The 27,042-nt window shown below is 51.6% G+C and overlaps 2 protein-coding genes and 1 long non-coding RNA gene across 3 annotated transcripts; 2 read left to right on the forward strand and 1 right to left on the reverse strand.

Moving 5' to 3' along the window:
- Nucleotides 1-1,962: 1,962 nt before the first annotated feature.
- Nucleotides 1,963-4,602, forward strand: LOC134432749 (zinc finger protein 239-like). The gene has a single exon (XM_063181648.1). It carries the CDS (start codon nt 2,577-2,579, stop codon nt 3,738-3,740), a length of 1,164 nt encoding a protein of 387 aa, XP_063037718.1. The 5' UTR covers nt 1,963-2,576; the 3' UTR covers nt 3,741-4,602.
- A 1,487-nt stretch (nt 4,603-6,089) lies between these two features.
- LOC134432859 (uncharacterized) lies at nt 6,090-13,227 on the forward strand. Its single transcript, XR_010031423.1, has 2 exons — nt 6,090-6,204; nt 6,585-13,227. It is a non-coding gene; the product is annotated as an uncharacterized LOC134432859 (long non-coding RNA).
- Nucleotides 13,228-15,474: 2,247 nt separating this feature from the next.
- LOC134432756 (zinc finger protein 239-like) lies at nt 15,475-17,627 on the reverse strand. The gene is made up of 4 exons (XM_063181661.1): nt 17,566-17,627; nt 16,631-16,821; nt 16,053-16,476; nt 15,475-15,968 (listed from the first exon to the last, which is right to left on the reverse strand). The coding sequence occupies exons 1-4, from the start codon at nt 17,625-17,627 to the stop codon at nt 15,554-15,556; spliced, it is 1,092 nt and encodes a 363-aa protein (XP_063037731.1). The 3' UTR covers nt 15,475-15,553.
- Nucleotides 17,628-27,042: the final 9,415 nt, after the last annotated feature.

Consider the following 27,042-nt stretch of genomic DNA (forward strand, 5'->3'; position numbering starts at 1 on the left):
TGGTTGCTGAAGCAGTGAGAATTGCTTTTGCCCCCCTGTTAGGTGCCATGGTGTCAGCAGAAGATATTGAAGCCTTCCTGCTCAGGGCATTTCAGTGCCAGGCTCTCACAAGCACCCACAGCTGCGCGGGTTGAGCTGAGCATGGGGCAGTGACCTGCGCTGTGTCTGATTCCCCTTCCTTCCCTCCCCTGGAACAGGGTGTTGCTTTTAGACACCACTTGTCCTGATTGCTTCAGGGTGCTTTGGAGAGACTTCATATCTAATTTTCTCTATTTTCCTAGGGCTCCCAACATTTCTGGGTTCACTTCAGCATAGGCCTGGCCAGACATTTGACACAGAGGTACAACAGGACCGGCCTGTGTATCCCTTTTTATAATATTAATTTGTGTTACGAGTTTATCGATCAAATCCCTTCCCAGGAAATCATGATAGCAATTAGGAGCAAGTAAAAATTCATGCATTACAAACCCATCTCCTTGATATACTACCAGTGATTGAATAAAACCATACATCTTTCCCACTTATCTCCTCACTAATCAAACATATTTTTAGCATTTTCCCCATATGTCGAAGATTCAGAGTGGATTGAGAGGCCCTTGTGTCCATCAGGAAATGCCTCCTCTCAATGCAGACCCACCCTGAATGTTCTCAAGGGCTCCAGTGTGGAGGGTCCCTGGTGTGATGGGAGCTGTGACAGCCCTGCCAATCCATGTCCATCAAGGGGTGGACTTGCTGGTCCTGAGGGTGCTGCTGTCTGTGCTTGCAGTGTCCTTGTGCCCTGCAGCTGGAGCCCTGGTTCCTTGCCAGGGGCTGTTTGGGTGGGCTCTCCCCTGCCGAGGAGGGCAATGCCTCTGCCAGGTGCTTGTGGCCGAGCCGTGCCCTGGGTGCTGGGGCCCCCTTTGGCCCTGGGGTTGATCCCTCAGGGGCTGTAGGAACTGTGCCCTGGCCTTTGCCTTCAGCTTGGCCTTTTGCTGCTCCCTTCTCGCATTCACCTGCTGTGCCTTTGTGCCCAAGTGCTGCAGGGCCTTCTTGTGCCCCTCCTACAGCCCCCTCAGTGCTTGTGGGTGCTCATCCTCTGACAGCTGCTGAGCTTTCTGCAAAATCATTTGTCTCTCCAGTAACCCTAATAAAATCCTTAAAAGATAATCTCCTTGCTAAAATGTACAATCTGCCTTTCCCAGGTGTTCCTTGCTCCTCCTCCCTGTGCTCAGGGTGCCCTCCCCAGCCCGTATCCCAGAGCCGCTCCCTGTCCTGCCGCAATGTCCAAAGGCGCCCCCGGCGGGCAGGGCCGGCAGCTCCACGGGGCCGGGCAGCGGCCGGGGCGTCCCGCAGCCTCCTGGGGGCCGGGGGCCGCTGCCGGCCCTGCCCGGGGCTGGTGGGGTCAGGCAGCGCCCGGCGCTGAGCCCCGGCTGCCCCACAGCCCCGGCCCGGCCCCGCAGCTCCCCACAGGCCCCCAGCCCGTGCTCCCGGTGCCGCAGCTCTGCGCCCGGTGCTGCTGCTGCTTCCCACAGAGAAACCCCCTGAAACCCTGACCTCCTTGTTTTCCTGGCCTGGAAACCGGGGATACAAAAGATCTGAATCAGCTGACAAGTTTTGAGGCTAAGACCCTGCTGATAAACATCCCAATCCTCAGTATTTTTCTCTTCCTCCGCTTTTCCATCATCCTTTTCCTTACCACATAGATTCCTGCTGCAGCTTTTTGCCTTAACCATATTGCTGCACACTCCCCTTCACGCAATCCCTTTGCAGCACACCAACACCATCCATGCCCTGTTGTCCAAATGCGAGGGGAATTTGGGGAGGTGGGAGTGGGGCAGCACCAAGGCCGGGCCCCCCCGCACTCTCCTGGCGGGAGCGGCTGCAGTGGGGACCGAGTGTGGGCGGGAGCGGCCGAGAGCCCAGCGCTGCCCCAGCCCGACCTGCCCCAGCTCCATCCCTGCCCCTGCCGCGGGATGCTGTGGGTTTGGGGGGAAGAGGGAGCCGGCAGTGGGTGCTGGGCCTGGGGCAGGAGGAGAAGGGAAGGAGAAGCAGAATTGAGGAACAAAAGGGTCAAACGATGCATGAGGGAGGAGAAGGTGGGATTGTGCAGGAGAAGGAGGAAGAGGAGTGGGAGAAAGAGCAAGGACACTGGATGTGGAGGAGGAGCAGAAACAGGAGGCACCACAAGGTTCCACTTCTCCCTGTATCCGCAACTTCCCTGCCAGCCCCAGTAGCATTCCCCCCCTACCATGCAGCAGGTGACCGGGAATTGGGATCCACGATTTTCCCGGGGGTGAATCTTGGTGTTTCTGAGCTTTATTGGGCTAATTGCTTGTGCTTTGTTTTTTTGTGGGGGCTGAATCTTTATATTTGGAAGGTGCTTTTGTTGAATCTTGATGTTTGGGATGTTTTTGATCTGTGTGTTGATGTTTGGAGGACTTTTTTGCTGAATCTTGGTGTTTTGGAGGTTCTTAGAGACACAAGATGCCCAATGACTTAATGCGATGAACTTGGGCAAGGAGGAGCTCCCAGTCCAAGGCACTCTCATTTTGTTCTTTTCCCCAAACCAGGATTTTTCATTCCTAGGACGTGTGTGAATGGAGCAGGAGGAAAAGCCCTGGAGATTCCACACGAGGAGGGGCAGCAAACCCAGCCCAGGGAGCTGCGGGGAGGAAAGAGCCCCCCTGAGCAAGGAAGGCGGCCGGAGATGCAGCCAGAGCTCAGAGCTGGTGGAGAAGCCCCATGGCAGAGAGAAGCCCCACAAGTGCTTGGAATGTGGGAAGGGTTTTAGTCGGAGCTTAGAACTGATCCAGCACCAGGTGATCCACACTGGGGAACAACCCTACGAGTGTGAGGAATGTGGGAAGCGTTTCAGCTGGAGCTCCAGCCTGACGCGGCACCAGAGGATCCACACTGGGGAGAGGCCCTTTGAGTGTGAGGAGTGTGGGAAGAGCTTCAGCCAGAGCTCCATCCTGATGCAACACCAGAGGATCCACATTGGGGAAAAGCCCTTTGAATGTGGGGAATGTGGGATGAGCTTCAGGCAGAGGGGGAGCTTGATGCAACACCAGATGATCCACAGCGGGGACCGGCCTTACAAGTGTGGGGAATGTGGGATGAGCTTCAGCCAGAAGGGCCACCTGATGCAACACCACAGGATCCACACAGGAGGAAAGCCCTATGAGTGTGTGGAATGTGGGAAGAGCTTCAGCCAGAGTTCCGGCCTGAGGAGACATGAGAGGATCCACACTGGGGAAAAGCCCTATGAGTGTGGGGAGTGTGGGAAGAGCTTCAGCATGAAATGCAAGCTGACGGAACACCAGAAGATCCACTCTGGGGAAAAGCCCTACAAGTGTGGGGAATGTGGGAGGAGCTTCAGAGAAAGCTCGGCCCTGATTTGGCACCAGGTGATCCACATGGGGGAACGGCCCTACACCTGCTTGGAATGTGGGAAGAGCTATGGGTGGCACACTGACCTGAGAAAACACCACCAGCGTGTTCACTCTGGGGAGAAGCCCTACAAGTGTCCCCAATGTGGGAGGAGGTTTCACAGGAGCTCCGATCTCCTCATACATGAGCGGAGTCACAGGGAGGAGAGGCCCTTCCGCTGCCCCGACTGTGGGAAGGGCTTCAAGCTAAACTCCCACCTCACCCTGCACCGGTGCATCCACACGGGGGAGAGGCCCTACGAGTGTGGGGAGTGTGGGATGAGATTCTCATCGAGCTCAATCTTGACAAAACATCAACGAAGGCGCCACTAAGGGAAGCCCTGTGAGTGCCCTGAGTGTGGGAAGAGCTTCGTGTGCTGCTCCAGCTCCATCCCCCATGGAGGATCCACGTTGGATGATCGCCAGTGACCCCTGTTGGGCAGAGCCCTGGTGATCTGTGGTCCTGGTGATCCAAGTTGGAAGGCATCTGTCTGGGGGGCTCCACATCTTCCTGGTTCCCTGAGGGTACCTAGATAAGCCCAGCAGCAGGAACATCCATCAGGATGCAGACCTATAATGGGAATTCCATGGGGAGAGCAGATTTGTCGACTTTCAACCCCATAAAATCTTTTGCATTCAATTCTATCTTCCTGTGACATCAAGGAGTATTGAATGGTCTTGGAGGTATATTCTGGGTTACTGTTTGGTGCTTGTATCCCCAGTCTGTTCTGTTTATGCTGAATAACAAGTTTTGCACCTTCAAGACTTGTCCTGAGAGTGAAGGGGGAGAGAAGAAGCACGGAGTTTGTTTTCAGAAACCGCACTCACTCCTCCACATTCATGTTCCTGCACTGTGTTGTCTGTGGATAGACAGACAGCGGGACAGAGCTCTCCTTTCCTTTTAGTTAGTTTTAGCTAGCTGAACCAAACAAGTTCTCTGGACTGTGGGGTTTTTCCCCTTTCTTTGGACCTGTTTAAACCTGCTCTGGCCTGAACACCAGAAGAGCATGGGCAGCTCACACCTGTGGCCCACCGGGCTGGGCCTGGCCTGTGACATTTCTGGCATCAGAGGGATTGATAAGAGACTGAGTGAGCTGAGCCTAGAGACCATGGAGGGACTTTGTGAGTTTGTGTCTCTTTTAGAGCGGCAAGAGGTTTTATTGTTTAATAAACAGTTTTTTCCGCTTTTCTCCAAGGAGGTATTTTATTTTTCCTGAACCAGTTGGGGGAAGGGCCAATTGAATCTGCTGTCTTAAAGGAACCCCTTTGTGGGTTCTCTCCCAAATTTGCCCTGAACCAGGACAAGGTCTTTTCCAACTTCAGGGATTCCACAGTTTTGATTTCCTATTTCCCAAGGGTGTCTTCTGTAGCCAAATGGTGAAAAACTGGGGAAAAGACCAAGATTTTGGAGACAGTGGGGTAGAAACCCCACCAAAAGAGGTTCTTCCCTTCCACCTAAGCAGTGGATCCTCAGCTGGTATGGACAAGGAAATCCTTTTCTTTTGGCCTTGATTTTGTTTTAATTTCTATTTATCCCTTCAAAATATCCAATATTGAGGTAAAAACAGACATTGAACTAAGACTTGGATGTGGTCATGGTAGGACACATGGACACATGGAGAGAGACTTGGGGATGCATGGATATTAACAGGGATGGGGCCATTTGTGGGGGACATGGGGGGACACAGGCATGGATGGAGATGTGGGGGACAATGACAGGGATGGAAACAGGGAGACAGCCATGGGTGAGGACATGGTGGGACATGGGCAGTGACATGTGGGGACATGGCCATGGCCGGTGCCATGGGGGGAACTTGCAGAGGATGTGGGGGATGCAGGGTTGGAGGGAGTTGAGGGTTCCTGGGAGGGACTTGGGTCTTGCTGAGGCCTTTGGGGACCCCAGGCTGAGCAGCTCCAGCTGTGCTGGGAGACCCTGGGGGAGGTTCTGGGGCAGCTGCTCAAGGACCCCCTGACCTGGAGCCCCAGCCAGGCATTGGGCTCCTGGAAGGGGATGAACGTCCTTGTCCCCAGGAGGGAAATCCCAGCACCCCCAGGGTGTCAGGGGCAGCTGAGGGGCCACAACAGAAGAGGAAAGCCAGACAGAGCTGTCACACTTCTAAGCTAAACCTCAAAAGTCCCAAAACTGAGGGATTCCTCCCAGGAAAAAGCAGCCAGGAGCTGCCAGAATAGAGGGAAAGGGGAGATGTGACTCTCCAGACTGAGCAGGAGGGGCCTGCATCCCCCAAAACCAAACACAGGGGTGAGGGCTGGGGCTGGGGGCACAATGGGGAAGGGGTGGAAGAGCAGAGGAAAAGAGGATTCAGAGCGCGAGAGGGATGACACCCCCAGACTGAGTTGGGAGGGGTCTTTGGGTTGGAGGAATGATGAGTGAGGGAAGGGAACGGTGGGGATGGAACAGAAAAAGAGCGGTTCCATGGGGATCCCTTTGTGTCCCCATCATTCGATTCCTGGAGTGATTCCCTGGGGCTCTGGGGGGGAATGGATCCGCACTGGGTGGGTCCCCAAGCCCCCTGCCCATCCCTGGGGGGTTCATGGGGGGTTCCCTCCACCCAAATGCTGGTGGTGCTGCAGCCATGGGGGAGAGGTGGGATCTGGAGTGGATCTGGAAGGGGGCGCAATAGGAAGAGGAGGGAGAGGAGGAGGAGGATGGGGAAAAGGAGGAGCAGGAACAGGAGGAGGAAGAGGAGGAGCCCCAGCAGAACCACGCTTTTCCCGCCTGCCTGCTGAGTCTGCAGCTCCCCTGGCCCTGGCAGCATTGATCCCCCAGATCCCACAGGTGAGCGGGGAGGGGGAACTCACCCCAAATCCACTGGGGGGGCCTCTGGGAGGATTTGTTTGCGGAGTAGGGGATGTTTGGATCTTGCAGGTCCCCAAGGGTGAGACGCAGATGCCGCTTTGGAGACTTGTGGAGGGTTCCAGTGGCAAACTGGCTGGGGAGGTGGTACCAGTTTGGGGGGGGGAGACATTGGCATCAGAGTAGGGAGAGCAGCAAAGGCCAATCCCAGAGCTGAGGGATCCCGGCAGCCTGGAGGGGTGGGGGAAGCTGGAGATGAGCAGGGTCTGGGCCCATCCGACTGTGAACAGGGCAGTTACTTCTGGAGATGGACTTGGGACAGCAGGACCAAGGGCTCACCCAATGTTTTTCCCCCAAGCCAGGATTTGTCAATCCCAAACTTTGTCTGGATGAAGCTGGAGGAGGCTGCAAGGAAAAGGAAAATGGCCTGGGACACAGAGGCAGGCGAGGAGGAAGTCACTGCCCCTTTGCCCCTCTCCTCTGCTCCATGTCTCAGCCCAGCATTGCCCCTGGCTGCAGGACAATCCCACTGCTGATGTTATAAACAAAAATCCGCCAATTTTTTTTTGTGAGAAAAAGGTTACAAAAACTAGTCAGATCACTCTTGCTGCTGAAGCGCTACCTGTTTGTTATGATAATTACAAGTCGTTGTCGTTAATGGTTCTTTTTTGGATCAGTAAAGGCCCTGGCCAAGACTAAGTTAATGGCTCTTCTCCGGAGACAGTGAAGGGCAGGGACCTCCCCAGACAGTGAGGAGAAAAGACTAAACGTGGGAGAGGGGACGTGCTAAATAACTTCAGGACCAGCATGCCATGAGAAGCTACTACTCCAAACTTACTGAAAAGACCCCCAAAACAACGAGCCAATATAGAGTTGAGAAATTGGAGTGATGTCCGAACGTGAGGAGCAGAGTGCTGGACCTGCGGGGACGCTGGGGGCCTTTGTTGCCCCTCACCCTGGGTGTGGGGATCCTCTCGGACCGGGTCCCGAAGGGAGTGAAGCTGGGAAAGTCAACATCTGGGTCACGCCCAAAAAAAGCTCCAACGAGGACTGGACCGCCGGCTCTGTCCCTAGTGGACAAAGCTGCAAATATCCTCCTGCGAGTCACCTTGGGAGGGACAACGGAGACTGCAGACCCGTCGAGCTTCCCAATCCTGAGCTAATCACTTTTAATACAGGCATTAAAAGGAGAAAAAGTCTCCTGCCCTGTTTATTTTAGCTGACACTGTCCTGCCAGGGATGAATTGGTGGGATCCCTTCCCTCTAGCACAGAGGCAAATCCCATCCTCTCCTTGTCCACAGCTCCTTCCTCTTCTCTTTCTGTCCTTCTTCCTTCCTCATTCCTTCCTCTCCTTTTCTTTCCTTACCCCAGGCACTGAGCTGCAGATGGAGACCAGGGAGGACAAATCCCTGTGGTGTTCACATTTCTTTGAATAGAGACATAATTCTCTCTCCCAGGATTTTTCCTGGGAAGCTGTGGAAAGACTGAGAAAGCTCAGAAAGGAAGAAAACAATTCTTATCTCACTTGCTGCACCTGTTGTTTGGCACATGTGGAATGTGTTATTGAGATTGTTTACTGAGAGTGATTTGTTAATTGGACTGTGGTGATGGTTGTTAGGACTGATTGACCAATTAGGTCAAAGCTGAGTCGTGACTGTCTGGAAAGGGTCAGAGGTTTTTCTTTAGTATGTAATTTTGTATAGATTTAGTATAGCAGTAGTGTAATGTAGTATAATATAGTATAGAATAAAGCATCTGTTCAGCCTTTAAAATCGTGGAGTCAGAGCACATATTTCCTTGGATGGGTGAGACAAAGTAGAAATTTAACAGGATAGAAATGCATTTTTGGATTGAGGTGAAAAGTGCTGTTCTGAGCCTGTAACTTGTTTATCTGTGCTTAAGACTCCCTGTTCTCACAAGAGAGGAAAAAAAACAAAGAAAAAATCTTGTGCTCACAGAATGGCCTCGACCAAGAGAAGGAATTCAAATTCCCAAGATAAATGGAGGCCCCTTTGTCAGGGCCAAAGGCTGAGGCTGACCAGAGAGCTCTCTGCGCAAAAGGCAAGGACTGATAAAAACTAATTGCAGCTTGTAATGTGAAATCTGTAAAATGAATATGAATGAGACCATATGCATATGTATAAGCAACGGGGGGAATTCTCAGGGGTGCACGTGTCCTTTAGGGGGAACAACGATTCCCACATGCGTCCAGTGCTAAACATACTGGCTTTACAACTTTTTACAAAGTTGTGGAGTTTCTCTTTTTTTTCCACTAATCATTTTGGCGAGCCAGCCAGGCGATTGTCCCTGCAGGGGCGGAAGGGAGGACGGACTCCTGGGCGCTCCCTGGGATTTTCCTGGAGGAGCTCTGCTCCATCTCGGCTTGCCTCCTGCAGATACAGACAATGACCTGCTGGTGTGCAGATAGACGGTAAGTCTGTCAAAGGGCCTGGGGGAGATAGGGCTGCTGATAAGTCACTCAGAGACGTCTGAGTGCACAGCCTCGTCCCTGTGCTTGCAGGCAGCCATCGACCAAGAGCACGGTCAGCGGCAGAGGTTCCCGGTTGATAGCGCAACTGGGAACGGGTTCATTGTTCAATGGAGCGGCCGCTAGTGACTCTGAGGTGAGCCGAGTGAACCCGAACTTTGTGTGCTTGTGGTGTCCAGACATTGTATGGCTAATGCATTGTGTGGTTAATGTTGGCGTGTTTGTAATCGTGTGAGTGCGTGGTGTATAAAACAGACTGAGTGAGTGAGTGAGTGTACCCACGGCGTGCAGGGGCAGTTCTACCCGTGTCTGAAGCAGCCAGGTGAGGCCCGGAGCGCTGGCTGGGGCAGTCTGTGAGGGCAGGAACACCCCGTGGAGTAGTGGAACAAGTGGAGAAACCTGGGTGAGGACATTTAGTCATTTACTGTGTTTAAAGGTGGTGATGTGTGATTTGTGTAGATTGTGCATGTTTTAACCGGGGCTAGATGAACTCAGGGGATTCTTCTGCCCCTGCAGTTTGGACTTGGTCCCTGGAATTTTACTGTGTGCTGTTATTTTGATTGTGTCCAGAGTGTGTGAGGACCAGAAGAGGCTGGATAAGCTGATGTGGGTAGATGATGAAGTGTTGTATGTTGGGTTGTGTCAAGGAAAGTGGGCACTCTTAAGAGATACCCCTTTCCCAGTGAGTTTGTGTGGTTCCTCCCCCACATTGTGGTAATTTGATTCTCGGTATTGTAGGCTTGTGTTTGTGGAGATTTTAGGATTTTGTTTGCAACAAGTGTAGCATTTTACATGGAAAAACTGCAGTATGGTGATTTATGTTTAACTGTGATAAAACAAATTAAAGGAATTCCAGGAATTCCCTTCCCACAGCAACCTAAGCCCTGACTCTCGTGAATTTGAGATGCAGGGTGTGTGTGTGTGTCTGTGTCTGTGTTTGTGGGCATATCAGAGTTTTTGCTGTAAGAGGCACAGCTTTTTGCAAGGCAGCAAAGTGAGTGTCAATAGAAACAATGCTTGAATTAGGTTGTGTGGGAAGAGAACTGGGAAAGAATGAGATTTTGTAAAGCAGAGTTTAGGCGGAAGAGACCAAGACAGGCACTTTATAATTTATGTTATTCTAAGGAAACCAAGGCTACTCAGAGAGCTCTAAAGAATTTAGTGGCAACTGGTAACGAGAAGCAAAGAAGAACAAGGATGTTGAATTATTAGAAAAGAGAGTTTCATGTAATTTAAGAAACCCAGCAGAAATAATTAAAGCTGAGTGCGTTCAGCTTATTTTATACCCCAAGACTTTGAATTAAGGCAAAAGGCTGGGATGGGGTAGAAAGATGGGAGCTAAGAAAATGGAATTTTTAGTAGACACGGGGGCAGCAAACTCAGTGTTAAATAAAGCCTCAATGCCTGTAACAGATGTTATGGTAAGGGGGCAACTGGCCAATCTGAAAAATCATATTTTGCAAACCATCAAAATAGTCATAGTTTTTTGTATATGCCCAACTCTTCAAAGGCCCTGTTGAGTAGGGACTTGTTGGAGCAGCTGGAAGCAAAGATCACATTTAAAGATGGAGAGATTATTTTAGAGGTAAAGGATCAAGAATATGGAGATATATTGAGCTTAATTTTAACAATTAGTGAAACTGAAATTGAAAATAAGGATGAAATTAACAAGAAAAGAATGGATCCAATGTTTCCTGGGGTATGGGCCTCTAACATGGCAGGGAGGGCAGAGAATGCACCTTCTGTACAAGTTAAGGAAAACAACGGGCTAGGGTCAGGCAGTACAACTTGTGGCAAACCCATACACCCTACTAACATGTTTGGCACCTGAGCTACCCTTGTTTACTGTTTTAGATCTGAAAGAGGCCTTCTTTTGCCTCCCTATTCATAAAGCCAACTAGAAAATTTTTGCATTCAAATGAGAAAACCCTAAAAGCAGGTGCAAAACCCAGCTCACATAGATTGTGAAGGCCTCAAGGCCTTCAAGGTTTCAAAATTCCCCTGCTCTGTTTGGAGAAGAACTTACAAAAGACCTAGAGCCCCAGGAAGCTCCACAAGAAGAAGGAAGGCTATTACAGTACGTGGATAATCTCTTGAGATCCACTCAGACAAGGGAAGCATGTGTGGCCTGGACCGTGAGCCTTTTGAATTTCCTAGGGCTCCAAGGACACAGAGTATCAAAGAAAAAAAAAAAGAAAAAGGCGGAGGCAGTGAAACAGAAAATAATCTACCTGGGGTATGAGGTCAGTGCTGGGCAAAAGACTCTGTAGTCACTAACCTTGTGAACCCAGCTTCTTTTCTCAGTGGGATCAAGGAGAAGCAGCACACCACGATTGCCTGGAGACCACTGAAGCTAATTACTCCAGATACCCGGACTTGAAGGACACTCCTTTGGATGGTGCAGAGACCTGGTTCACTGATGGGAGTAACCACATTGCCAGTGGAAAGCGACGTGCTGGATATGCAGTCACTACCTGCAGAGAGGTAATAGAATCTGGACCCCTACCAACAGGCACCTCTGCACAGAAGACCAAAATAATTGCACTGATTCTCTTTCCTTTTGGCTTAGAAATGGCAGGCGGAAAGAGAATAAAATCTATACAGAGCCATGGTATGCATTTGGAGTTGTGCATGCACATGGAGCCACCTGGAGAGAGAGGGGACTGCTGACCTCACAAGGAAAGAACATCAAACATGCATAAGAGATGATCGGGATAATCGGGCTGCTGGAAGCAGTTCAGCTGCCTGAAAAGGCAGCAATTATGCTTATTAGGGCACACCAGAGAGTGAACTCAGAATTGGAAGAAGGAAATGAGCTGGCGGATAGAGAGGCAAAGGAAGCAGCAAAAGGTGAGGTAACTATTGAAGGAGCTCTGATTTTAGATGGGCAAATTTCCCTTGAAGGTAAGCCAGAATACAATGAGAAAGATAGAAAACTAATCAAAGATCAAAACGGGACCTACAACCAAGAAGGGTGGGCAACCATTGAAGGGAAGCTGGTAATCCCTTCCCATTTCATGTAGTCACTAGTAAGGGAGGAGCACCAGAAAACACACTGGGGAATAGATGCCCTGAACACCTACTTGATTGAAAGAATCGTTGCCTGGAATTTACATGCCACTATTACTCAAGTGGCAGTGTGATCTTTGCCTCCAGACTAACCCCAATAATACCCGCAGACCAAAACTTGGTCAGACTGGGAGGGGCCATGGGCCTGGACAGCAGTGGCAAATTGACTTATCCATCAGAAGGCAGAAGCTGTTGACCCTTCCTGGAATGAGTTTTGCTCAGAAGTGATTATCTGCAGCACAAAACCACCATCCACTATTGACTTTCACAGGACAATGACATTCTTACAGAGATACTGTCAAGTTGCCTTGTGTGCTTCTGGCTGCTTTTCTTGCTCTCTGGAAAAAAACATCAGCCCAGCGTCTGATGGCCAATGCTGCGGGTGCTGCCCATCTGGCTGTGGCCAGCAGCTCGTGCCCAAACACAAGCGGGTGCCTTCTGGGCAAGGGGATGAACTGGCACGAGCAGCCATTTTCCCTGGTGAACCTGGGAGGCCCCTGGGCAAGTGCAGAAGATTGGGATGACCCTGGCATGAGAGAACGTGTGGTGTGTCTCTGATGATGCTGCCAGCACTGCGAAGGAACACCCAAGACAAGCACTGGAAGCAGACACATCCTGCCAGTTTCTGCTTGTGAGAGTCTGTCTGAATTTTCCCTCATCTGCCTCACGATTGTCATTGGGGGACCACTGAAGATCCCCCTGTCTTGAATCTCTGGCTCCAAGGGAGAAAGTCATGTGCCTGAGACCTGAGAGCGTTGCGAAGCCATTGTTCTCACAGGTGTTGTTTGCTGTATGCTACGCTGAGCCCAATGAGAAGAAGAACGGGGCACTGTGCCCTTTTTGCAACAACAGCCTTGGAAGCTGTCCCACCTCTCAGCCTGGCTGGACTTCTCCTGAGTTTCAGGTGGTCCCCCCACAGAAGACCCTCACCTGTTTTACAACCACCGGGACAGACAGACTGAGATGGAAGGAGCCTCTCCATCAAGGACTGAGACATGGAACCCCCATGTGAAAAGGCCCCTCTGCTCCTTCCAAGGACCGGGACTGAAACCCCCAGCCCGAGGCAGGTGTGTGGGGGAGGCAAGCTGACCAAAGCGAGATGTTTGCCTGCAGGTTGTGACCCCTGCACCAAGAAGACAATGGCTCTCCTTTACTGCTGAGAGCATGGACTACCTGTTACTTCTATTCCTTATTGTATCTGTATCCTCCTGCCTCGCAATTTCCAATAGAGTTATCATAATAAAAACCTCTGAGTTAGCGAGAGACTTTGAGATCTCCCCGACGCAACAGGCGGGTCCTCGACTGGACTGGACCAAAGGACTTTGTCTCTACGTTTGGCAGCCCTATTCCCTCTCTTCCTCTGTCTTTTTCTCTCCCTTAATCCCTCTATCGCATTTTGCTGTGGTCATTCAATAAAGGTGCATTTGTTTCAATTATCATTGCAAAACTCCTTGTACCGTGTCAGTTCTTTTTGCACCCTAAGATCAAATCCATGAACCAACACGAAACCCATCCGTGAGGACGGATCGTGACACCCCCCGAGGACCCCTCCCCAAATTCCCCCCCATAGCCCCCCCAGCACCCCCAGACCCTGCTAAAACCCCCTCAAGTTCCCCCCAAACCCTCCCCAAATCCCCCCCAAGTGTCCTCAAGACCCCTCCTCAAATTCCCCTCACGACCCGTCCAGGACCCCTCACCTGTCCCTGCACCTCCTCAGCAGCTCCCGGAGCCCCCCGTCCTCTCCCAGCGCCTCCCCCGCTCTCCAGCGCCTCCCGCAGGACCCGCCCGAGCCCGGGGCGGCTCCCGGGGGTCTCTGAGGGGGTCCCGGAGACGAGGTGGGGGGGGGAGGGGGCGCCCGCTCCATGCCCGGCCCGTGGTCAGGGGGCGCTGCTTTGGGCTCGACTCCGATTGGTTGGAGACGCGCGGGGAGGGCGGGAGTTGCTGAGGGGAGATGCCCGGTGAGTGGTTGGTTTGAGAGAGGACGCGGTGATTGACAGGAGACGGGCGAGGGAGGCGGGCTTTGCCGAGGGGAGGCGCGCGGTGATTGGTTGGTTCAGCTCAAGAGAGGCGGGAGTAGCTGAGGAGAGACCTGCGGTGATTGGTTGACTCGGCGTGCGAGAGGCGGGCAGTGGGGAGGCATGCGGTGATTGGTTGGATCCGCGCACGGGAATGCCGGTGTTCCTGAGGGAATACCCGCGGTGATTGGTTGGTTTGGGGTGGGGTGCGGCATGATTCGTTAGTTTGAGAGATAAAGCGTGGTGATTGAATGGTTTGGGGTGGGGCGCGCTGCTATTGGCTGGGAAAAGTCTGGGATTTTTAAAGGACTTTCCCGGTTTTTTGGGGAAAACCTCTCAGATTTTTAAGGAAAAATTCCCAGATCTTTGCAGGAAAAACATTCCCGGGTTTTTTGACACCACATGACCCCAAAAAACCTAAATAACCCCAAAACAATCGAAATAAACCCCAAAGAACACCCAAAAACTCCAAATACCTGAAAATGCCCCAAATAACCCCAAACAAATCCAAATAACCCAAAAAAAAACAAACAAAAAACCCCAAATTAAACTCAAAGACCCCCAAATGATTTCAAGTACACCGAAAAAAATCCCACATACACCAACATAACTCCCAAGAACCCCAAATAATTCCAAATAAGCCCAAATAAACACAAACAAACCCAAATACTTCCAAATAAACACAAAGAATTCCAAATAACCCCAAATAAACAGAAATAAACCAAGTAAAACCCAAGAAAAACCCTAAAGACTCCATATCTAATCCCAAACAAACCCTACATAAACCCAAATAAACCTCAAGAAACCCCAGTTCCTCCGAACCCCACCCCAAAAAAGATCCCGACCAATCACAACGCGAGGCACTGATGACGATCCACTTGCTGGGAACAAGCTCAGAGCACTGGCCCCGCCCAGCGATTTTCACTCAATCAGGGCCCCGACACCGACTCATCACTTGCCAGCCACAGACCAAGGCCTCTCGCTGCAGTAAATACTCAGAGACCGCGCAGGGTAATTTCCAGCCAATCAGAGCGTGTCTCGCTGATGACTCATCAGTTGCCAGGAGCGGAATTTGGTGTGAGGGGGAAGGTGACCCTGGGGATGGGCTGGGGACCCCAAATTAATCCAAAATGGGGTCAGGAAACCAAAATGGAGCAGGAGGGGCCTGGAGCACCCAAAACCAAACACAGGGGAAGGGACTGGGGGAACGACTGGAAAGGAGACAGCGGGGAAAAGAGAGTCGGGACCCCAAAATAGAGCTGGGAGGGGAATGGGACCCCCAAATTTACCTCGGAGGGGGATGGGACGCCCAAACCCAAAGACAGGGCAAAGGCAGAGCCGTGGAGTTTTTATAGGATATCCCAAGGGTGGAAATGGGGTTGGGGTCAGGGGAGGAGTTCTTAGCAAAACAAGAAGGGTGAGATCAAATTCCTGCCTCTTAGCAACAGCAGCACTCCACACAGAACCTGTCCCCAAAACCTAAATTCCCTCTAAAACAACTGAGAAATTATGCAACGTCAGATATATTCGATCAATTTCCTTCATTTAATCCAGTTTTGGGTGTTTTTAAAGGATGAAGGTGAAGCAGAGGAAAATAAAGGCCAAACCAAAAGGAGAAGCAGCCAGGTGTCTTCTCAACATGGATCACAGGGAATGTGAGCGACCAGGGCTGTGCCCAAAGTGCCTCCTCCAGTGGGGGATGGAGCTGGAGCAGCGCACGAAGTTCTGCCCGCACTCGGGGCAGTCGCAGGGCTTCCCTTAGTGGCGCCTCCGTTGGTGTTGGGTCAAGCTAGAGCTGCTGGAGAAGCTCTTCCCACATTGGGGACACTCGTAGGGCCTCTCCCCAGTGTGGATGCGCCGGTGGGTGATGAGGGTGGAGTTGCGCTTGAATCCCTTCCCGCAGTCGGGGCAGCGGAAGGGCCTCTCCTCTGTGTGAATCCGATAGTGCCGGAGGAGAATGGAGCTGGTCGAAAACCTCTTCCTGCATTTATCACACTCGTAGGGTCTCTCCCCAGTGTGGATGCGCCGGTGAATGACGAGGGTGGAGTTGCGCTTGAATCCCTTCCCGCAGTCGGGGCATTGGAAGGGCCTCTCCTCTCTGTGAATCCGATAGTGCTGGAGGAGATGGGAGCTGGTCGTAAACCTCTTCCCACACTTGGAACACTCATAGGGCCTCTCCCCAGTGTGGGTCCTCTGGTGCTGGACCAGGCCGGAGGTCCGGCTGAAGCACATCCCACACTCAGAACACTTGTACGGCCTTTCTCCAGTGTGGATCCTCTGGTGCTTCATCAGGTGGGAGCTCTCTCTGAAGCTCTTCCCACACTCCCCACACTCGTAGGGCCGTTCCCCAGTGTGGATCCTCTGGTGCACAATCAGGTTGCAGTTCCACCTGAAGCTCTTCCCACACTCCACGCACGTGTGGGGCTTCTCCCCATCATGGAGCTGCTCATGGAGCACCAGCTCTGAGCTCTGGCTCCGTCTCCGGCCGCCTTCCCGGCCCAGGCTGGCTCTTTCCCCCTCAGATCCCCGCCAGCTGCGTTTGCAGCCCCTCCTCGTGCGGCATCTCCACGGCTTTTCCTCCCCGTTGGCTTCCTGCGCCGTGGAGCCGCTCAAAACGGCCTCTTCCACCAGGTTCTGCCGCGGGCATTTGTCCTCCCTGCTCTCCATGCTCAGCTCCTGCTCTGGGGGAGGAAGGACAAGGACAGGATGGGATTTGCCTCCGTGCCACAGGCAAGGGCAAGGAGATCCCCCCAGGGCTGAGCTGCAGCCAGGGGCCATGCTGGGCTGGGAGATGGAGCAGCACAGAGGGGAAAGGGGCACTGACTTCCTCCTCACCTGCCTCAGTGTCCCGGGGCATCTTCCTCTTCCTCGCAGCCTCCCTGGGGTTGGCAATGGGAAATCCTGGTTTGGGGAAAACAAGGGATGAGCACGCTTGTAGGAGCATTGGGGGGTAGGACGGTCGGGACAGACAGAGACGAGAGATCTCTGCAGCCAGGGCATGGAACTTGCGGTTTATTGCAAAGGGCCTGGGTGCAGGGCCCTGCTTGGAGCTGCCCGGCACAGCTCGGAGCAGGCCCGTGAGAACAGAGGGGTAGAGAGGGTGAGAGGGTAAGAGAGTAAGAGGAGAAGAGTGTAAGAGAGGAAGGGTCCCGTTACAATACAGTCAATTTTCTTCTGTGTTAAATATTATATTTCTCACTAACCAATCTAGTACAAGATACAAATCCTATAGCATTTACATACAGCCTGTAAAAATCATTACATCAACATTCTGTGTTACATTTTAAACCCTAAAAACTCCTCTTTGGACTCCCTCTGCCAAGCTGTAGGGTCTGCTGTGACCCTTGGATCTGTCTGCGAGCAGAGAGAATTGTTTCATCAAAAGGGGATTACCTTCAGTTGGGCCACACCATTGCTTTCCAGTTGTTCACTAACTAAGGTACCTCAAAGCTTGCTTTCATTTCAATCTTCCTTATACTTTTTATCTTCACAAAATCTTTTGCCAGACAATCGTATTTATAAGGCTTTTCTGTTTCATCTTCCCCAACACACATTGAGTTTGAAGGTCCCTCTGCCCAAGTCCATCTCCACAAGTCACTGGCCATCTGGGCTCCAGAAAAACCTCCCAAACACCCAGATTCAGCCCTGAAAAAGCCTCCCAGGAGTTCCCCATCCCTGGTCCCTCCCCTCTGGTGTTCGGGGGTTCCCCCCTGTCCCAGCTGCTCGGGGTCACGCTTGGATTGGGGGTCCCCCTTGTGCCCGGTGCCCGCCCTGCCCAGGCTGCTGGCAGTCCCAGCAATGCCAAAAGCTCCCCCTGCTTCACTCTCCCCATTTCGGGATGCCGGGGCTGCTTGGGCTCCTGGGCTCCCTTCCCCCCTCATTCTCTGCTTTGGGCTGTGAATGAGACAAGGGCTGGTTGTCCCAGACCTGCCAAGTGAGTGCTGGAGTCTCCCATGCTGCGTTTCCAACTTTCCTTGAGGGAAGCAGCCAGTAAAGAGACACAGCGAGTGATAAGAGGAGTGAGAGAATCCCCCGGGGTAACTGGGACTGGGTCTCAGAGAGGGGCTGGACCCCTCAGAGGAAGGCAGCAGAGGAGTATCCGAGCCAAATCCAATAGGAAATGGGACAAAAGGGGCTCCTAAAAATACTGTTGGTTTGAGGGATAAGAGAGCCCAAGAGCATCCAGAATGAAAACCTGCTGGGTTGAGGAATTAACATTCCAAGAGCATCCACGGCTGAGCCAAATTCTGCCGGATTGAGGATATGCTCAAGAACATCTGGGATTGGGCAGCACAGCTGGGTTGAGGGATATCCAAGAGCACAGAGACTGGCAAGGAACACCTAAACTTGTAATAGGTGATGTGAAAATGTAGTATATGGTAGAGAAAATTCATGCTATTAATGTATAAAATATTGTAAAATCCACATTATGTCTTTTGACCACCCTGGCAGGGAACAGCATCTTATTCATATACATCTAGTTCCTGGACTTGTTTGAGATAAACATCGGGGTTTTTAATGAAAGAATAGAAGCTTAGAGAGCGGTAATCACTGGCTTCCCCGGGTCACAAGGTCCAGCCAAGTGATTATTACCTCTATCATTACAGCAACCAAGATGATCCACAGCCCCACCCTGATGCATGTGAATGCTGCCTTCCCCAGAGTCTACTGACAACATCAGACACTGGGACTGAGTCTTTGTCCACCTCTGCACAGGTAAAGACACGGTTATGCATGGAAAGAGACACAAAGAACATTCGGTCATCTCTGCCTCGAACAGAATAAACTGTAAAAGAACTCGCTGCATCACACAGCATTTATGAACAGGGGGAGACTCTGACATTCGGAGGTCAGATCCGTGTTCACCCAGCACCGAACCCAGGCTCGACGCTGACCCTTGGCTGTGGTGGTTTTGACAACCGACCTTCAGTCGCACAGACAAATTAATAAATCTTTGCTAAGTTTTCTTATAAGTTTGGCTCTCGATTTGATCATATATAACAAAAGGTACCTTATTGTTGTCTTGTTGTGCGTGAGAGTGACTCACACACAAAATCAGCCCTTCCCTGGTGGGTGGGAAGGGGGGCTGTGGAAAGAGGAGTGTGTGCCCAACAAATGAGCCATTGTTCTCCTGGGTGTGTGGGGGCTGTGGCATAAGGTACAGGTGACCTGCAAAGGGGCCACTGTCCCCAGGGCGTGTGAGGGGGCCGTGGCTAAAGAGTGTGAGTGACACACAAATCAGCCTCACAGGTGAACGGCACCGGAGGCTGCAGAGTCAGGGCCCTCCCAGGAGGCCCGGAGATACTGAGACCCAGAGGCCACCCCAAGGTGAGGGGGGGCCACAGGGACCCGCGATTCTCTGTCAACAGGGATCCACTCTGTGTCCTGAGGGTGGGAAAGAATGTGTGGAAGTGAGTGAGAAATAAAAGTGAGTGAATGTAGACAAATGAAAGTATAGGTAATGTAGATTCTGTATTTTAACCTTCACTATATTTCCTTGAAGGGAGGTGTATTATACTGAAAGTAGTGTGAGAAAAAAGTTTTTTATTTTTGTGTGTGTAGTTGAAAGAAAAGTGGTATTTAGGTTGTTAGTGAAAGTGAAAAACAGAGGAAGAAGATGAATAGATAAGATCTTGAAAAATGAGACAGAAAACCAGTAAGTTGGATACAGGAAAAAAAAAAGAAAAAAAATAGTCCTTTGGGAGTTATGTTAGCTAACAGAGATACAACTCCTTGCAAAAGGAGAAAATACAGAGTATGTAGAAGTTGATGGGAAAAAATGCAAACGATGGAAAAAGGGAAATTAACCTTAAACCAGTAAGCTCAAACTTGTGAATTATATACTTTAAAAAGAGCACTAGAATATTTAACACAAAATAAAGGAACTATATATACTGATTCAAGGTATGCCTATAGAGTAGTACATACCTGTAAAAAATTTGGAAAGGAAAAAGATTACTTAATTCAAGAAGAAAAGCATTAGTACATGAGGAACTTATTTTAGAGGTTTTAGAGGCATTACAATTACGTAAAAGAGATAGCTATAGTACATATTAGGGAACTCCAAAAGGGAAAGACCCCAGAAAGAAGAGGAAATAATTTGGCAGATCACAGATCTAAGGATGCAGCAGAAAATGGAGCTGAGTGAGTTATGTTAATATTAACTCCAAATGAGGAAAAACTGGAAATTCCAAAGTTTAGGGAAGTGGAGAAAAAAGAATTAAACAAGACAGGAAGTCAACAAGATAAATCAGGGAAATGGAAACTTCTTGATGGAAGACAATTACTTAATAAAATGTGCTTCTAGGAAAATATTAGAAGACAGGCATCAGAAAACGCACTGGGGCACTCAAGCTTTGTGTAATCATTTTTTATGGAACTATGGGTGCATTGGGATTTTTGGATTTAGGATGTATCCTTAATTTGCCAAAGGATAAATAAAAAGGTGACGAGAAAAAGGACATTAGGAGGTTCTGAGTTAGCTCGTTGGCCATTTCAAAGTATCCAAGCAGAACTCTGGATTTGTTACATTCTGAGTTTATTTGTAAAAAAAAAACCATTTAATCTAGAAGAAAGAGAATACGCCATATGTTAAACAGGAGATTTTAGGAGAATAAAAATCTTTCAAGTATCAGAAAGCCCCGAGGAAAAAAAAAAAAAAACAAGAAAAGAAAAAGGGGAAATGAAAGGGAGAGGAGCAGGAGGAAAAATCAGAAAGAGAGTGGCATCCTCTGCAGGTCTTGCCCCCTCCGTTCGCGGCCCAGGCGCCTGTCCCGGGTCCCGGCTCGCTGCCCGCCTCAGATTCCGCCTGCCCCGGTTTCCATCCCAGGTGCGGCCTCACTGCCCAGGGCAGCTCCACCTGCCCCGGCGCTGTCGCTCAATTTGTGTGCCCTGCTCCCACTGCCTGGCCCGCGGCCGCTCTGCCGGCCATGCTGGGGAAGATGGGGGTTGCTCTGTCCTGCCGCCTGCTCCAAGGTCACCGCGCCCACTGCACCCAGGGGGGGTCCCAGCCATCCCATCCCCGGCTGCCCTGCCCGTGCCACCTGCGCTGGGCACCGCCGCTGCTGCCAGGCTCTCCCACCTGCCTTTGCTCTGCCGGCAGCTGCTGGATCAGCCGCCATCAGCCATGTGGGGGCTACCCACGCTCCACCTCGGGCTCCACGGGAAGATCCCCCTCTGCCGGTTCCGTCAGCAGACCCTGCCCACACCCGCACCGAGCCTCGGCGGGATATCCTCCCCTGACCCCGTCCTGCTCTGAGTTGCATCCCCTTGGTAACCACAGCTCCAGCTGTTCAGGGAAACTCTCTCTCTCTACAGGAAGCACCTTATTACACACTGGGAGCTCAGTTAAATGGCAGCCCTCTCCAAATTGTTTCTCAAAACACAGGAGAAAGGCTATAGAAGGTAAAAAAGTGAAAGAGTTAGATGAAGGGATTGCTCTATTTCCGTTCAGAGAGGTTCCCATGGGAGGGATGCGCTGCCCCGCCCCGCGGGAGCCACTAGCGCCCCTGCCGGCCGTGCCCGGAACTGCACCCAAGGCCAAAGAGCCGCTGCCCAAAGGCCGGGACTGGGTCCGGGCTCTGTTTGCTGTCAGTGCCGCAGCTGTTGGTGGTTGTTTGCTTTATTATACACACTAGTAAAGAACTGGTATTCCTACTCCCATATCTTTGCCTTAGAGTCCCTTGATTTCACTAGTTGAAAAATTAAGAGGGAGGGGGTTTGCATTCTCCATTCCAAGAGAGGCTTTTTCTGCCTTCCTGAGCAGACACCTCTCTTGTAAAGCAAGACAAGCACCCACAGGCACTGAGGGGGGCTGCAGGAGGGGCACAAGAAGGCCCTGCAGCACTTGGGCACAAAGGCACAGCAGGTGAATGCAAGAAGGGAGCAGCAAAAGGCCAAGTTGAAGGCAAAGGCCAGGGCACAGTTCCTACAGCCCCTGAGGGATCAACCCCAGGGCCCAAGGGGGCCCCAGCACCCAGGGCACAGCTCGGCCACAAGCACCTGGCAGAGGCATTGCCCTCCTCAGCAGGGGAGAGCCCACCCAAACAGCCCCTGGCAAGGAACCAGGGCTCCAGCTGCAGGGCACAAGGACACTGCAAGCACAGACAGCAGCACCCTCAGGACCAGCAAGTCCACCCCTTGATGGACATGGATTGGCAGGGCTGTCACAGCTCCCATCACACCAGGGACCCTCCACACTGCAGCCCTTGAGAACATTCAGGGTGGGTCTGCAATGAGAGGAGGCATTTCCTGATGGACACAGGGGCCTCTCAATCCACTGTGAATCTTAGACCTAAGGGGGAAAATAGTAAAGGAATATTTTAATTGTTAAGGGAATGAGTGGGAAAGATGAGCAGGTATGATTTGTTCAACCACTATTAGAAGATGTGGGGCATAGGTTTGAATAAAATTAATTTCTTTTTCTTCCTCTTGTGATTGTAATTAACTGCGAAGGAATTTGTGAGCTGGATTTTAATACTGTAAAAGGGGAAACAGAGGCCAGTTCTATTCTACCTTTGTGTGAAAAGATTGACAAGGCCCATGCTGAAGTGAACCCAGAATTGTGGGCAGCCCCAGGGAAAGAGGGAAAATTACATGTGGAGCCTCTACAAATTACTTTAAAGCAACCAGGACAAGTGGTTTCTAAAACCAATACCCTGTTCCAAGAGAGGGAAGGAAGGGCTCACAGCCTGGTATTGAGTCCCTGTTAAAGGCAGGGCTTTTAGAGCCAAGGATGTCTCCCTACAACACTCCTATCCAGCCAGTCAACAAACTGGATAGATGGACAGCAGGAGGAAACACAGAATTTTCAAGTGTTAAAATGAAGATTAAATGAGGCAGTTTTCCTGGGCCTTCCAAAAGGGAAAAAGAATTTGAATTATAGGTGGATTTTAAAAAGGGTCTAGTCAAAGGAATTCTTGCGCTAATATGTTTAACCCAGTGGCCAGAGAGTGGCCTCGCCTGAAAAGTGATGACAACAGGAGGATCTCCTATAGTTCAAGTCTGGCATCAAGGTAAAGGTTTGACAACCTAAACAGCCTCTAAACAGATGAGCCGGGCTCGGTTATTACAGTATGAAACTTGTTCAATGGCACAGGAGGATTTAGAACTGAGGACAGGGAAAGGGTTTAACCCAGCCTCCTGTGTGAACAGCCTGGAGAGGGGCTGGCAAGGAACCCACGACTGCACTCAAGGGACAGAGCTCCAGACCCAGGCTGGGAGAGATTGATGATGGGACATTCCCTGGCCTGAGGGAGAAAATGTGTTTGTGGATGGCTCTGCAAGGGCAGCAGAAGGGAAAAGAGCTACAAGACAGGCTGGTATTAAGGAAGGGGAATCAGACACAGCGCAGGTCACCGCCCCATGCTCAGCTCAAACCACACAGCTGTGGGTGTTTGTGAGAGCCTGGCACTGAAATGCCCTGAGCAGGAAGGCTTCAACATCTTCTGCTGACACCATGGCACCTAACAGGGGGGCAAAAGCAATTCTCACTGCTTCAGCAACCACTGGAGCAGATTTCAAGGCACATTCTCCCACAGGAAGCTGGGCTGGCACAGAGCCTGCCCTGGCACTTTGCTGCTGCCAACACCCAGCCAGGACATCGGCTCCTGCCTAAGGAGTGCAAAGCAGCACCACTGGTGGCCAAGGGGCCCATGCCAAGTGTCCCTGAGGCCAGAAACAGCCGCCAGCACAGCTCAACACGGGGGGACCCCTCAGCCTGGCCTCAAGGGCTCTGGAGCTCCGGAGATTTGCACTTCCCGCCCGCAGCAGGAGGATGGGAGGCCGCCCCTGAGCCTGCCCTGAAGGCAACGCAGCAGCAGCCAGGGCTCCACAGAGGGCCAAGCCCCTGCGCCTGCCCACAGATCCTCGCCTGGAATCCTCTGCAATCCTGGCCACCCTCCTCTGCCATCTCCAGCCACTGGGGCCAAGCCTTGCTGCCACTGCTGCAGCTTCAGCGCTGGCTGGGCCTGCATTGCCACAGCTGCTGGGGAACACCACGGCACAATTCCACTCTGGGGCTCACTGACACCCACACTCTGGGCTGCCTGCCATTGCACTGCTGCAAAATGTACCGATTTCGGTTCTTTCAAATCTTATTTCTCTTCTCAGAAAGGTTTCTCTACTCAAAGGTTTGCCTTTGGGAAAGGAATTTTAAAGGTTTTATTTACTGGATGTTACACCACTCAATGGAGATGAGTTTAACATCTGAACACACTGGGAACAGCCCAAAAGACACCCACAGAGATAACGACCAGCAACAAAACATCAACATTGCCCAGCAGCAAACAGCAACCAACAGCTACCCCAGACACTGCCCCCGGCAGAGCTGGAGACACCTGGGCTGGAAAAGGCTGAGAAGGAAATCCAGGAGTGTGGAGACCGAATTCACATCAGAGGGGAAGAAATCCGGATCCAACAGGAAACCAAATACTAAAAACTTAGGAAACTTGGAAGCAATGAACATGAATGCAGTGGATTTAATTGGTCCAGACTACATAAAGTTTAGGAAAATCTAGTAAAACTCATATGGCATGGAATGATTTTCTCTGCACAGCCGGGCTATTTGTGAAAGAAATTATTTCTGTTGCACATCCTGGCCAGAACCAAGGAATGCCTTGACTCTCTAACACTACAGAGATTCTTGGAGAGTTTTTGTTTTCCCTGCAGTTTCAGTGATAACATAACAACATGATAATAATTTTTCATAATAATTCCCACTTTATATTGTCAGGTGGGTTTGGGGCAGAAGTGTGAGAATCAATTTTTGGTCTGGGTTTTTCCAAGTTCTCCTTTATAGGGCATTTGTAGAACTGGAGAGCTTTAACCGTAATACTTTGAACTCGTAAATAGTTAATACTTTTTTTTAAAACACAGCAGATTCTTGGTGGGCCACATGTGACTCACCAGATGGCTGCCCTGGAAGAGAAGCTTCATTCCAGGCAGCCTCCAGAGGAGCTTTAGAAATGCGAATGAACACTGCTGGGCAAAGTGTGGACAATGCACCTGGGTCTCTTGCCTGGGGCAGGAATTGGGCTGATTCCCTCTGCCCCTCACCCCAAGCTCTGCCTGCTGGCACTGATGGAATTTGCACAGCTCAAGGCAGAGCCCAGGGGGAGGATATCTGACCCTGAAACACAAACTGATGAAGCTGCAAAGGGAAATAGCAAATGGAGAACGTTGCGAAAACTTCACTATAAATAAGTGGGGGAATCATCCCTCTGCCCACTCCAACATGTGCTGTCACTGTCTGTGTTATATAGGGTGGATCAGAGCACCGAGAAATTCTTACTGCCACAAGTTCAGGGAAATCAGTTGGGAATCTAGTATTTCATGATTCAATTAGATAAAAGTGGTAAATTGATGAAGTCTTGGCTGAAGAGAGCGACCAAAATGGGGAAAAGATGAACGGCAAGCAGAACAAATCCTACAACACCATGGACCAGCCCTTGGGAACCCGAAGCAATTCATATCAGTAGCCAAAGAACTCATTTCTCATTTCAATGGCATCAGTAGATTACCAAGCTGTCCTCGCAATAATAACCAACCAGACAGCTCCAGCTCCTGACCTTCCTGCTGACCAACCCACTGAAATGAGGAACACAACACTTAACCATGGGATGGGATCAGATCATCTGTTAGCAGAAAAAAAGAGGAGTTTGTGGAAAAGTAAACGACTCAAACTGCTGTTGGCAAAGAGACGACAAAGAAAAAGTGGTGAAACAGATAACAAAGGAAGTAAGAAAGCACCTCATGCTCCAGCCCAAACGTGGAAAGGATGGGAATGGGACACGGTTTTGTGGCTCCCTGGCAGACCATGGGTTAAACCAATGCTGTTTCTCCTCTGATGTGCCACAGCAACTCTCATCTTTTTACCATGCTCCACACCTTGAGAGTGCAGCTCATTCACCAGCTGAGGGAGGGGTCAGGGATTTGTAGATCAGGAAGCGATGGGCGAAACCATCAGCTACAATAAACGTTACTAATTAACATGGATTGCTGCTCACACAAAGTCCCGCTAAATTCCTGAACTTCCAGAAGAACAAAGACTTAACAGAGCCGTGAATATCGGCTGTTATACAAAAGTGGGGGTGCACATTAACGAGGACATGCAGTTGGCGGACCGGGACGTCTGAACCTTCCAAATACCTCAGCCAGTGGGCAAAGGGAGAGGGAGATGAGCCGGGAAAATGAGGATAAAAAGGAGGCTGCGAACTACAACAATGGCAGAGAGCGCACGGCAAATGCCCCACGGCCTCTCCCTCTGCTCAGCAATAAAGTCACTTTTACAGGACGCCTCTGTCTCCTCTGGGCACAGAAACCTCCGGCCACGGCAATTTCCCCGCACAGCCCCGGGCACGGGGCAACCCCCTCTGTCCCAGCCACAGCAACCGAGCCGAGCCAGCGCTGCTCCGGCAGCGGCTCCTGCCGAGGCAGCGGCCGCAAGGAGACCGCGGGCAGCCGCTCCCGCAGCGCCCTCACGCCAGCGGCAACACGGGCCGGACACGGCACAACGAACCCGCCCGAGCCTCCTGCCGCCCCCGAGGCCCGCAGCCAGCCCCGAGGCCCCGCACAACCCAGCGCGGCTCCCACCTGCGCTGCGGCCGCCTCCGAGCTCCGCCGCCGCCTCACCGCGCTCCGGCCGCTGCCGCCGCTCACGGCACCGCACACGCGCTCCGACAATGGCACCGCTGCCCAGCCACGGCCGCCCTCAGCCCGCCACGGGGGCCCTGCTCCGCCCCGCTCCCACCAATCAGCGCGCCACAACCACGACTGACGGCACCGCCGCCCAATCCCAGCCAGGGGCGGGCTCTGCACGCGGCACAGCCCCGCCCCGCGCTCTCAGGGCCCCCCGGGCTGCGTGAGGGCAGAGCCGGAGCTGAGGAACAGCCCTGGAACGGACCTGGGCCCGAGGGGATTGAGCTGAAAACACAAACAAACTTCTCCGCAGCTCCCGCCACGGCTTTCCCGGCACTGCCGCTCCGGTGGCTCCGGCTCAGCGGGTGGCCCTGGAGCCTCACTTCTCCTACCCCTAATTAGGAGAGCATCAACGCATCGCTTTGATTTCCCTCAAAAAGAGAAAACCGCCCCAAAGCCCTGTGGATGAGTGGGAGAGGGGAAAGCTTTCTGACAGAAAACTCCTAAAACTCAGAGCAGGATAATGGGAAGTAAGTGAAGAGCCTTAAATGCAGCTTTCCCCCACGCCTCCCTCCTTCCAGCTGCACCTCCTACCCCGGCAGTGCCGCAGA

This window comes from Melospiza melodia (assembly GCF_035770615.1).
Source record: "Melospiza melodia melodia isolate bMelMel2 chromosome 7 unlocalized genomic scaffold, bMelMel2.pri SUPER_7_unloc_1, whole genome shotgun sequence".
Taxonomy (NCBI): Eukaryota; Metazoa; Chordata; class Aves; order Passeriformes; family Passerellidae; genus Melospiza; species Melospiza melodia.

What these genes read in the sequence shown, in the direction of transcription:
- LOC134432756 (XM_063181661.1), bottom strand. Translation starts at nt 17,627, where the DNA reads ATGGGGAGAGTGAAGCAGGGGGAGCTTTTGGCATTGCTGGGACTGCCA. An exon ending in GCCCCGGGACACTGAGGCAG is followed by an intron (nt 16,477 to 16,630) that starts GTGAGGAGGAAG and finishes TTCCTCCCCCAG; the next exon opens with AGCAGGAGCTGAGCATGGAG. An exon ending in AGGATCCACACTGGAGAAAG is followed by an intron (nt 15,969 to 16,052) that starts GCCGTACAAGTG and finishes CACTGGGGAGAG; the next exon opens with GCCCTATGAGTGTTCCAAGT.
- LOC134432749 (XM_063181648.1), top strand. Translation starts at nt 2,577, where the DNA reads ATGGAGCAGGAGGAAAAGCCCTGGAGATTCCACACGAGGAGGGGCAGC.